This window comes from Primulina tabacum, chromosome 5 (genome assembly GCF_025594145.1).
Source record: "Primulina tabacum isolate GXHZ01 chromosome 5, ASM2559414v2, whole genome shotgun sequence".
Taxonomy (NCBI): Eukaryota; Viridiplantae; Streptophyta; class Magnoliopsida; order Lamiales; family Gesneriaceae; genus Primulina; species Primulina tabacum.
The window spans coordinates 35,902,741-35,916,663 of record NC_134554.1 but is presented as its reverse complement, the minus strand read 5'-3'; the positions used below and the strand labels follow the sequence as shown (position 1 = coordinate 35,916,663).

The 13,923-nt window shown below is 33.1% G+C and overlaps 1 protein-coding gene across 1 annotated transcript; it reads left to right on the top strand.

Moving 5' to 3' along the window:
• The first annotated feature begins 11,873 nt into the window (after nt 1-11,873).
• Nucleotides 11,874-12,395, top strand: LOC142544373 (uncharacterized). The gene has a single exon (XM_075651428.1). The coding sequence runs from the start codon at nt 11,874-11,876 to the stop codon at nt 12,393-12,395; it is 522 nt and encodes a 173-aa protein (XP_075507543.1).
• Nucleotides 12,396-13,923: the final 1,528 nt, after the last annotated feature.

Genomic DNA, 13,923 nt, shown 5'->3' with positions numbered 1-13,923 from the left:
TCCGGCTGTGAAATCTTGTTGGAAAAATAGCTGGATTTGGTCATCTCTTAAGCAGCTTCGCCACTTGGATGTGTTTGATATATTTCTAGGGATGAAGGAGAAGCTGGAATAAACCTGATTTCGAGTTATTTGTCATGCGCACTTGGGCCACTTGGAACGAGAGACTTCGCTTCCTTCATGATTGTCATGGCAAAGCTCGAGTTTTGGATGCTGACTGGTGTGAAAATTTGCTCCGGGATTACCGTGCTTGCACGTGATTCAGTAACGAGCGGCTCAAAGTCACCTTTGATCAGCTCTCCAAGCACTTGGTCTGCCCCGTTAGCTAACCAATTTCGGTTGGATATGGATGCAGCTTATAAAGAGGGATCTCCCAGGTGTGCAGTTGGTGGTATGATTCGGGATCATGAGGGACAACCGATTCTGGCTTTCGGAGAACTGATTGATAAGGTCCAATCTGTTACATTGGCCGAGCTTTATGCCATCCAGGTCGGCTTGATTGTCGCAAGGCAGCACACCATTCAGATTCATCATATCACCTCGGACTCTCTTCTTGCAGTGCAAGCAGTCACAAGACCAGAAGAGGATCTTAGTTATGCGGGCTCTATTGCTGCGGATATTAGCATTCTTGTGGAGGCTCTCGAGAGCCCTCATCTTACTCATGTTAGGAGATCAGCTAACAGGGTGGCTCACTCGGTTGCTGCTTTTGCTTTTTCATCCTCCTCTCATTTTGTTTGGGAGCATGGATCCTTTTCTTTGTGGTTGATTAAACTTGTAATTGCAGACCTATCTTCATCTTAATAAATTACAAGATTTCAGCTGTAAAAAAAAATATAAAATGTATTCATAATTTTATTTTAATTAATGTTGGTTTTATCATGTAATAAAACCAACATTAATTAAAAATATACTTTTAAATAAAATAAATTAAAATAAAATTTTATAGTCATTCATAATTGACAAAACTATACATAATTTACAAATTTATAGTCGATTCTCATATTGTTGTTGTCCAACCAACCAACAAAGTAGTTATATATATATATATATATAACCAAATTTTAGATTCAAATTTTTGCATATTGTTACTATCCAAATAGAATATTAATATTCTTTATACAATGTTTTCTACTAATACGTCAAACTTCAAACGCTTTGATTAACAGTAATTCCTATTCATATTACTTGTTATTTCATCTTTCATATTCTCTAAAAAATTCAGATTTTCACCAAATTTAAAATCGATTTTTTCTTCAATATTCTTCGATCGTTCAGTTGTTTTTAAATCTCGTGTCTTTTTTGCGATTAAGAATTATAGTTTATATTTTATATCATATTTTGTTTTTATTGAGGTCACTATACGCGTTGTTCTTCATAATTTTTCTAGAATTTCCCATCAACTAACATATGTTTCTGACCGTGTGTAGCTTGTGTTTGAACCTTGAGACACATTTATAGGTTGTCGATTAACCGGTGCCATTTTTATGTTTTATTAATTATTGTATATTGTTGTCTAAATTGAACTAAAATCGTGACTCCCCCTCAGGATGATTTCACATTGTCATAATTACTTTAATATATAACGTAAATATTTTTTCTTATTCAAGATCTAATCTTGTTATAAAATCGATTTATTACTACAATCAATACTGTTTGCGCCATAATTAATTAATTAATTCAAAGATACCAAGACTTTATATATTATTGTATTTAATAATTTATTATAAGATTCCTCTATCAATTATCAATGTAAAAAATTGTGATGCAGGTTGATGGAGCTCCATTACCACTTTTCCGATTAAATAATTCAATAGTTATTTTATTTTGGTGGGCTATGATGTAATAATTAATTAATTAATTAATTAAAATGAATATTTTAGTTTGAACAAAAAAGATTCTTGCATCATACGATCGAAACAGGCCTCTTGCCTGTACGGATAGAAGCATATGTAAATCAATAAATGTGTTCGTTTCCCGAAAAATTGGGAGAATGACGTCAAGTATATTATATTTTATAAGAATCGTAGCCATATATTTTTATTTTTATTAGACATATCTTCAATTTTTTTATAAAAATGATAATAAGGGGTTATATTTGCAATTATCCGATAAATTTTGTGAGACATATCTTCAATTTTAAATATTTAATTAATCATTTTTCTTCGAAGAATTGATATAATGACAAAAGTTGTTGGCATGACCCCGAATGCTATTAACATGATACCATATATAAGCAATACATCCAGGGGTTATTCCATCACTCCGGAAAAAGGTAAAAATTTATGCGAGACGGTCTTAAATGTCGTATTTTGTGAGACAAATATCTCATTTGGGTCATCCATGAAAAAATATTGCTTTTTATTGTGAATATCGGTAGGATTGATCCATCTCACAGATAAAGATTCGTGAGACCGTCTCAAAAGAGACCTATACCCAGAAAAAAATATAATTTAAAAAAAACCCATATCAAAAACTTAAAACAACAACATATTGTATAAAAAAACAAACAAACAAAAAACGAAAAATCACCCACATACATGATAAATTTTTTTATAAAATAACATGTATATGACGTGCGTGAGAGAAACTTTGGAAAATTTTCCGATATTTTTAGAATCTTAAATATATAATATTTTTTTACTTTCTATAAGGTCATATCTCTAAGAAAATCTTTGAAACAAAAAAAAAATTAAGAGATGATCTCATGAGTCAATTTTGTGAAATATATATCGTATTTGGGTCACTCATGAAAAAACATTACTTTTATGTCAAAAGTGTTACTTATTATTGTAAATATAAGTAGAATTGATTCGTCTCACAAGAGACCTAATACTGAAAATAACTTAATATTTCAAAACTATTTTCTGATGTATACTGATATAATAATATCTTAATGAATTTCAAAATTGTTGAAGTCTCGTAATTTGAAACACATAAATCTGAGCTTAAAATTGAAATTTATTAGAAAAAATTTTTTAGCATGAAATTTAAATTATTTGGGTTATATATGACGCACGAATTCGGAATACCCTTACCCAAGCACATTAATTTGTGTGCATGCATTATTTAAACAATCAATTATTGGCTAATCTAGTTGTTTTGATAGATTCCTTGCTTTAAATTATATAAAGTGCCTGAGAGCTTGTGTTATAAATTAGTATTAAATCTTTTTAAAATATACATGAACAGGTTTCTAATTAGACGATTTCATATATTTTTATTCGTGAGATAGTCAATCATTCTCATATTTGCAATAAAAATTAATAATTTTGGCATAAAAACAATAATTTTTTCATGGACGACCCAAATAGAAAATTCGTCTCATAAAATCGATCCATGAGATCGTCTCGCAATTTTTTGTGAATATATATATGTATACTCCATAAACAAATTTATCATATTTTAATAAATAATCAATCATCACGTCTCCTCTACCTTATTTTAAATTTTAGAAAAAAATTAAAATAAAATTAATAAAAATTCAAGACTTCAAGTTTTGAACTTAACTACGAAAGTTTTATTAATTTTTTTATTTTTTATTTATAACTTTTTAAATTTTTTTTTCATATTTTTCATAGAAAGACCGATATACCAAGATTCTGCGTGTTTGAACTGAATTTTAAATAATCCCTAATGTTTGATATGATTCCATTTTTGACTACTAATTTAATAAAAAAGAAATATATTATTTTTAATTAATTAAAATAATTAAATCAAAATATTTTGGGGTTTAAAAAAGATTCAACAACCTGAATTAAGATTGATCATTAGTTTGTGGTGGTTAATGGATGACGAGATCAAAATAAATTATATCACATTTTATGGTATTTTTATCATTTTATTGACTTTTTGACAATTTAATTAAATTTATCGTCGATCTTCATTTACTCTCGATTTGTTTGATGTATTTGATATATATTTTTCAAGTATTTATTGTTTCACACATATTGTAATTTTCATTCATTTGAAGGCTAATAAAAATAAAATTGTTTATTAACGCGCGGACGCACATATATATATATATACATATACACACACACATACATACACACACACATATATATACCATCAACCGTGTCAACCTCTATGTCTACAATTGATGTGTTACTCATCTATTGGATGTGATGAATCATATCAAAATTTTATATACAATAAGTGAGTGACACTTTAATAGTGAGCATAGAAGTTGGTGCGGTTGGTGGGAAGAATATCAAAACTATATATATAAATATATGCCAACAACTGATGTGACATTCATCAATTGAATACGATGAAACATATACAAATTATGTATGTAATAGATAAATGTCATATCATTGATGGACACGGTAGATTCACGTTATATCAAAATCATATATATCTTCAAACCTGTGGCTGATCAGGTATGATATGTTTTTTTGTCCATTATAGTCTTTGTTATTATGGGCTTTTGCTCAATGACCCATTTTCTAATTCTTCCTTGCACATACTTTTTTATTTTCAAGAAGTTTGTGGGCTAATTCTACCAAACACCATTCACTAAATATATTGGATGGAGTTCTACAAACATAACATTTGTTTTAAAACTATATGAATATTTTCATCTCAATTTTATTTATATTTCCATCATTTACGTGTATTCGAATTTTTTTAAAAAATTGACTTAGACCAGACCACAATTCATAGGATTTGCATTGAAATCGCACGCGTCTATGCAATGGGTGCAAATCAAGGGCATGATTCGTACTGAAAATGTTTGACTCGTGTGTGACTGCGACATGCCGAACAAAATTGCTCACATAAGCTAACCCAACGCTTGGGATTTCGTTTTTTTGTTACTTTCCTATAATATTAGACACCATCTGACGGGTCGTTCGGCCTTTCCCATGGCCTAATTAAATGGCTCGGTGGCCTTTCGCATAGCCTAATTAAGCTAGACCCTAATTTGAGTGTCTTCTTTATGCCAACCAATTGCAAACCCATATGCCTTTACATAATATTGCTGCCTCAGTTTCCATTCGTGATAACATTCAGATATTGCCTCAATTCGTCGGTGTAGTAATTTGTGCCAAGTTACAAGTTGTCGAGTGCTGTATCATGTGAAACAACCGTCCACGTGACCCTCACTATTTTCAACCTCAGCCATATTACGAAAACGAAGGACGACCAATGATTGGGTGAGAGCTGGTGGCCCATCAGATATTGCTAGAATCAACATTGGGAACTCCATACCTGTGTTAACCATTCTCTACAATAATTTAAGACACTAGACTGCGTATGGATTGAAGGATAAAATAATAAAATGATTAAGAGAGAAATGATTAATAGAATGATAGTATATAATGATAAAATAATATTATGTTTGGTATGATTGTTAAGAATGAGATAAATAATACTACTCTTTTGATGAATTGGCAAAATTGTCCTTCCAGTTTTGTGGCGGCGGTCAGCGGCGGCGGTGGTCGGCCGGCCGGAAGCGACAGCGGCGGCTATCCGGCTATCGGTCGGCGGCGACAACGACGGCTATCCGGCTATCGGCCGGCAGCGGCAAAGGCGACGGTCGGCTGCGGTCGGCGACGGTCGGCTGGCGGCAACGGTCGTCGGCGGCGACGGTCAGGCGGCGGTCGGCTGGCGGCAGGGGTGGTCGTCCGGCGGTCGGTGGAGGGAAGTGGTGGTGAGTTTGGATTTAGGAGAAGGGTAAAATTGGAAAAACTAGGATGATTAAGAGTAAGATAAATAATACTAGGGGGTGAATATTGATTATTTTATCCCAGTTAATATAACCTAATCATTCATAGGAGAGATTGACTTGGTTAAATAAAAATCGTACCAAACGAGGGATAAGGTGAGTTAAAAATTAATAAACCCACCTTATCACCACTACCAAACACTGCCTAAATCAACATCAGATTCTTTTTAAGGAATTTTTTTTTTAAAAAAACTTTCCTATCCAAATATAAATTTTAATTTAAGACACTAAAATAATATTCAGAATAATTTTTGTAAGACGATCTCACAAATCAATTTTGTGAGACGAATCTCCTATTTAGGTCACAATGAAAAAATATCTTTTTATTGTCAATATGGTCAAGACTGACTCGTCTAATAGATAAAAATTTGTGAGACCGTATCACAATAGATCTGCTAAATAATATTTTTGAGATTAAAGGAATCATGCCCTGCCTGCAGTGCCACAAACATTGCCAAATGCACGAACGTATGAGAATCTATCATCAACCTAATCTTGAATATTCCATCTCCAATTCTGCCGGCTTCTCATCCTTGTTTTATACTACACTATGTACAAAAATATTTCCTCTTTCAATTTAATTTATATAGAACATAATTTGCTCGATACCATATTAGAATTCACTAAGGATTAAAAAAAAAAAAAACAAGTGCAAAATCGCTCGTCGAGAGCATGAACAAGAGGGATGGTTTCCGGAGCGTGATGAGACCGAAGAAGATTTCGGATTGTTTGAAAGATAGGGACGAAGAGCTTTCATTCTTCCGAGATATACAGAAGCGTGGGAAAGAGCCGGTTAGCCTTCTTCAGCCTGTTTCCGATGAATTCGATGCAAGTGGTAAAATATATTTCTCATGTTCAGTTTTTGATGCTTTCATTTTCCTAAAAAGTATTCTCTGTTAAAATAAAAATAAAATATCATCGATCGTTCCAGTTGAACTACAAATGTAGACTAAAAAATTCTGTCAAAACCCTAAACCGAATCCATTTTAGAAACATGCAAAATCATGAAGTAGTTTCTGAATCATTTTAGGAAACTATGGTCTGTATAGAATGGAGTCCATTGGGAGAAAAGGGATGGGACTTGAATTTCTTGGCGAGGCGACCGCGAAAAACGACTACAACTGGTAATAAATCATGAAGTAGTTTCTGAATCATATATATATACACACTAGTATTTAGACAAATTGTTGTATATAGGTTTTTGCTCCTCTGATTGATCAAAATTTTGTAGTATATCTTAATTTCAGACAGACGTGTCAACGATGTTCGACGTGACATCCACAATGTCCGGCATGATCACACTATATGCGTGAAAAAAAGTTTACATCATCCTCTTGAAAAATTTGAATTTGATTTTGAATGGAATAGGTTAAAAACACCACCAGCAACACCTCTATTTGCATCACTAGAAATGGAAACAAACGGGCAAGAAATGGTCATGCAAAAGGAGATACCTATCCTCCAGCCTCTTTCAAGGGTCAGTTTTTCATCAAGATTTAATATATATTTTTAATGAATTCACCATTCATGTCGATGATCAAAATATGTTGCGCAATTAAGGAAGAAAGTGAAATTTTGAAAAATTTAGGACTGTGGCAAAAAATATGTTATCATGGATATCATATTGAAAAAGATAAATCACTTTTGGCCCCCCAATGATTTTAGAAAATAGCGAAAAAAAATATGTGAAAAAACTTATAAGCGATAGAGATGACAATGAGTCAGATTCGCAAGGATCTTAGATATGCAGACTTTTGATATCGTAATTGGTTAAAATTTGATTTCAGTGCGATATATATATATTTTTTTGCATATTTAATCTATTTTTTAATTTTTATTAGAATGTTAACATCATGCCAGGATATGATGTTTCGTAACATTAATTAGTGTGATTTTAGTTGGAATGTTGATATGATGTCGGACATGTGATAATAACTTACCCCTTGTCATTACGGACTAATTAGAGGGTTGAAACTGAATTTATACTTCCGAGTGCTTCTACCTCTACGACGTAGCTAAATTTAGTAATGTCAATTTCTATTAATATGTGAGGAACTCGGCGTGACCTATGATGCTGCGATATGGAGAGATTTACTTCTCGTAAATCATAGACCAACACAAGAACACATAAAAGAGCCCAAAGTCTTTCACTCTCTTTAAAATTATATAAAGTTTCCTGAAATTTTTTTAGAAATTTTATTATCGGTTCCAAATAATATATATTCTGCCAACAAAAAATACTGTATGTGATCAGTTTGCAGGGAAGGATAAAAATGCAAACACAAGATCCAACACTAATTCAAACCCCAAGATTGTTCCTCCGAGAGCATACAAAACCCCAAACGGCAGACCAAGCATTTCATTTACAGACAAGAAAACCATGAAAACCACCCCTATTCCCATCAACCAACTCCAAACCATTCCACTCCCAAAGTCCAACACTAATCCCCCACACTAGTATGGAGGAAACAAAGCCAAATTTCTTAGCTTCAAACCTTACAAAAAGCATGTTAAAGGAAGTCACGAAGCCAAGTACAACAAACCCTAAGAGTAGAGGGGTATCTCCTTCTGTGAGGCCGAGAATCGCAGCTCAAGTCCATGGTTTTCCGGACGAAACACCGGCTAATCTCAGAACAACGAATCGGCCAGAATCAGCAACCAGAGGACGGCCAAGCAACCAAAACGCATCAATCCCACAAATTAAGCAAACTGATACTAGTACGAAAGCAAGAAGCAGCCGACAATCGTGCTCACCGAATGTGACTCGAGGTCGAAAAGCTGAAACTGATGGTAAGGTTTCACACCAAACTGCAAACGGGACACAAGTTGTAGGCAGTCGAATGGTTGAGAAGTTGATGAATGCAAGAATTTCGAATGCTGAGCAGAGACAGGGGAAGATAAAAATGAATATTTCCATGGATGAGAAAATTACAAGGATTGTTTCAAGCTGTGAAGAAAGAGTAGGGAAGATTAAATTGCATGGTTCCATGAACGAGCGTCCTGGCTTTGGAATGGTGCCCAAGAGCTCGTTGGGTATGTCTAGCAAACACAAGATAGGTCATTAATTTGTTTTCTCATATCAATACCTTATCATATAGTTTGATCAATATATTAAAAAGAAAATAACACATCATTTTGTTTTTGGCCTTAATCAATACCACATAATCTTATATAGGGGTATTTTTTTATTTGATCTTTTAAGCCGTCAAAATTTGGTTTTCATCCACATACGGAAACCAAATATTGATTATTCAAAGAACCAAACCGAAAAATAGATAAACTTAAAAAAACGTGTTAGCAAAACCGAATCTTAACTTACAGAAAAAATAAGGGGAAATAGTTTCTTCGTTGACTACTTCTTCACTTTTGGATTTTGGTTAACTAAGTTTTCAATGTTTGGTTTTGATACGTTAAAACTATTAATTTTCAGATATTTCGGTCGTATTGTTGATATAACACCCAAAAATGCTGAAATGACAGTCGAAAATTGCTGATTCGTCACAAGTGTCATGTCAGCAATTGGACAAAAATAGCAGAAAGTACACCAAATCAGGGAATGATTAGTATGCTCAACAAATTTTACAAGTAAATATTCACTACTTAGAAATAATTATTAGTGATTTTTTTTTATATTTTCACACATACATACGACTAGGAAGTTTTATTCTCTAGTATCTAGAATTCACGAACAAATACTTCTTTCATTTAGTCATACTTAGAATGTACGTTCATGCATACGTAAATATAATAATCATATTTCGTATATATTTTTTATTTTATTTTTTTAAAAATAGAACCATTTTTTAAAGAGAAAATAGAACCAATTTTATTGTACGTGTTTGTATCTTTACGTCATTAATGTAGAGACAAAATTGAACATTTAATACAATTTACTATTTATTATTAATTTTTTCATGAACTTAATTCTACATTGAATTATTAACGTCTGCAGGAATTTCCACGAGACATGAATAAGACTGAACATGCGAGCATAGCTCCCGGAAGAAAATGATGTTATACGAATATGTATAATGTATGATATAACTATTTCAAATGTGTAAAAAAGAATTTTTGAAATATGGCACCCGAGTTCATGTAGTGAGATCGATAAATCTCCGACCTCGCGCTTTTTCGGAGATTTTTTGTATTGTGGACAAGTAACCTAATTTTGAACTTTGAAATTTAGTGGTTTGCATATTGTATGCAATGGGGTGTACGTACCAGGGTGCGTGTTCGGTTAATTGGGTTATTGACGGAATCAAATACTGCAAATCGAGTCGACTGAATTTTTCATCGAAAAATCGATACTTTTCGTGAGTGATAGAACCAACCTAATGTTTTTAGAAGTTCGAAAAAATTGAAAAACCAAACAAGAACGTTCAAAATCCAGGGCAAGGTGAATATAATAGCCCCGTCATAAAAAATGGCTTATTTATATATAAAAAATTTGGTCATTTTAGTATATTTTAATTTTTAAATTAGAAAATAACCAAAACTGAATTGAATAAACCGAATGGTTTTTTTTCCCCATAAAAAAAAGCGAATGTTGGATTTGATTTTCACGGTTATTTCAATCTAATTGCTATACTGTTCATCCTAGATGTAAGTAGGAATTCAAAATCAAGTGCATGGGAATTTAAACAAAATGGTCTAGTGGACAATATAAAATAATTTTATCATTTTCTAATTTTTTCGACAAATTAAAATTTTTTATAGAAAAAATGATATAATTTTAAAAAATTTCTGCCCAGAAAATATCCACTTTTTCCATATTGAAGTTACGTGTTTGGTCTTATTACGACGATCGCCGATGTGATGTTGAAAAAATTCAATAATATCTGAATTAATATCATTAATTTTTTATAGGCAAAAATTTGAGTGAGACGGTTTCACGAGTCGTATTTTGTGAGACATATCTCTTATTTGGGTCATCCATGAAAAATTATTACTTTTTATGCTAAGAGTATCACTTTTTATTGTGAATATAGGTAGGGTTGACCCGTATTACAGATAAAGATTCGTGAGATCATCTCACAAGTAGGGGTGAGCATTCGGTCGGTTCGGTTACCGACCGAACCAAATTAGCCATAACCGAACCGAACCTAAATATTTAGTAATAATCGAACAGACCGAATTAATTTTCATAACCGATGAAAACCGAACCGAATTAAAATCGGTTAATTCGATCGGTGACCGAATTAACCGATTAGTTTTTTTAAAAAATTTTGATTTAACTTTAATTATATATGTAATTTTTCTTAAAAACTACAGCATATACAAATGCATAAAAACATAAAATCACATACATCACAAATGTATAAGTTTTGTTTGAACACAATTAATACGATTTTAAAATTAAAAATTAAAATATATATAAAAAATTGATAAATAATAAAAAAAATTAAATACTAATATTTATTATATCGGTTAATTCGGTTAACCGATTTCAAAATTTTAAAAACCGTAACCGAACCGAATTAACCGAATTTTTTTAATTTGGAAACCGAATTTCCGAAATAATCGAACCAGATTTTCGAATTGGCTCGGTTCGGTCGGTTAATTCGGTTTAACCGAAATCTTGCTCACCCATACTCACAAGTGACCTGCTCTTTTTTATATTGTTTGGTACACAAAATGCGAACAAAAAAAAAAAAAACCACTATATCAAAGGAACGAAACCCAAATTTGAATAGTTAGAAAACCAAAACCTAAAATAGATATACATAAAAAAAATACAAAGTTTTTCCTATATTTTAACTATAAGTGTAAAAACCGAATTGATCCAATTCGAATATGTTAAAAACTTTAATCTTGAATTCGGCTCAAAATAGATATATATTTGAACTCAATTCGAAGGTCAAGAATTTTAAATTGTTTGTTTAGAGTTCTTTCGATCAAGTTTTGTATTCGAGTTCGACTCGAAATAATCGAAATTTTATTGAGTTATTCGACTTTATAACATAACAACTTAAAATAAAATTTTTAATATTTAATTTTAAATTTTTATAACTGTGTACCAAATGAGATATTTTATGTTGTTTATCCCAATCCCAATCCCAATCCCAATCCCAATCCCAATCCTTAATGGTTCATATTTTGATTTGTTCTCAGCACGGCAGGCACGCAGGTATCTAAAAGCACACCGTTAATGGGGCTCTCAGCTTCGAAACGAGTTCAAAGACACCTCCAAGCCGCACCCCAATTCAGCTCAGCCTGCGAATCGGTCTACGCCAACTGCCTCTCCCTGAGCCAACACGCCTTCGCCGGAATTAAACCCTACCAGCTTTGCTCCGCCGTAGAGCAGCTCCACCACGTTCTATCCCATTCCCTGCCCCTAATCTCGAAGTGGGTCCCACACCCTCCGGACCGGGAACGAGTGGACCGGGCTTTCAGATCCATGATTCGTTCTCGCGGGCCTGGTTCGACGGTGGCTCAGGAGGAGGACGCGGTGCTGGATGAGGCAGAGTTCGAGGAATTAGCGTCGGAGGTGTTTGCGGAATGTATCGCGTCGGAGGTGGAGAGGGAGGCGTTGAAGAAAGTCGCTGTTGGAGTGGTGGGGATTGGTGGAGTGGGTGCGGTGGTGAAGCCAGGTAATGGAGTTTTGGTGGCGGCGATTGCTGCCTACGCTCTTGGTATTGGGATTGATCTTTATCTTAGGTTTGATGGTTAAATTTTTTTTTTTTCCGTTTTATGTCAGTTCACATATAAAATAATAAGCATTTTACTTTTTAAATCAGTTCAAATACATTGTTACACATTAAAATTCCAAATAAGATATATCTTGAGCATAAAATAATTTTGAACCAAATGATATGATAATATATTTCAAAATTTGAGTAGGTGTCTTGTTATATGGTGTCACGAATCTTTATCTGTGAGACGGGTCAATCCTACCGATATTCACAATAAAAATTAATACTCTTAGCATAAAAAGTAATATTTTTTTATAGATGATCCAAATAAGAGATCCCATCTCACAAAATACGACTCGTGAGACCGTCTCACACAAGTTTTTGTTTCAAAATTTTGCCATGTAAAATGAAATTTGACCATATAACCAAAATCTCGAACAAAAATGAATTATATAATGCTAAAATCACATAAGGTTAATATATATATATATAGATACGTAAGTGTGAATAAATGATAATGTAACATCGAATCTTGTTGGAAAAGAAGTGTCTCAAAATGACTGTCATCTTTCCAACTGCAAACACTCTGTCTATATATGTGGGTTTGGATCCCCAAATTTTTTGGTTTTTGCTTGACCTCAATTGATTGAATCAAGTAAACTTTGTTTCAATTACACACTTTTCCAAATGGAAAATTAAGAGGCAATCTCCAATTTTCTTCGAAGTAAAAAAATTTCGATTTTTGTACTGATGAAAGTGTAATCAAATACCTAGAGAAATATAGTACTGTAAAATTTGAAAAGATACAGGAAACCGAGCATAAACCAGTTAGCGGTGTCATAAAAAATTGCAGTGCGTGAAACTAAAACAGGAAAGCAAACCGAGACTTATACGATGTCATTGTCTCTAAAACATATTCGTTCCTCCTCTGTTGACTTCGAGGATGAAGTTGGACGATTGTTTCTCATTATACAACGGGACAACCAGCAGTAACTTAGCACGAAAGTACTACGTAGACGAACTGAAGTAGTACCTGAATTTTATCACGAGCTAGAGCGCATTAGCAGGAAGATGTGGAACAAAGCAAGTATGTGAGAGCCGATGTGGTGTGGTTTGAAGGACTCGGGACTACCTTTATATATAGACACTTGAATACTATATGGACAATCATAAACTAGCCACTGAAAGGCCAAAGGTTGTTCAGCTGGGACATCAATAGTAAGCCAGATAGAGCAATAACAGTCAGACAAATGGAAAAGGCCACATCCACACACTTTCACAAAGTGTAACTTAATATAATTTCATCAATATTAAGATTATTTTCTTACTGTGAGACATTGATTATTCTCTATTTAACCATCCACTTGACAAGCCATTATATTTTTAATCCAATTTCCATTTAAAATTTGAAAAGCCCAAGCCCAAAGTGTCCAAATCCAACAGAAAGAATGAACTAGAGTATGATCACGAGAGAAGAGAATCAAAACATTGATGTACTAGACCAAGGAAGATGTTTCCTAGGGTTTTCTTGAAGTGACACAAAAGCATGCATACCTTTAGGTAGAC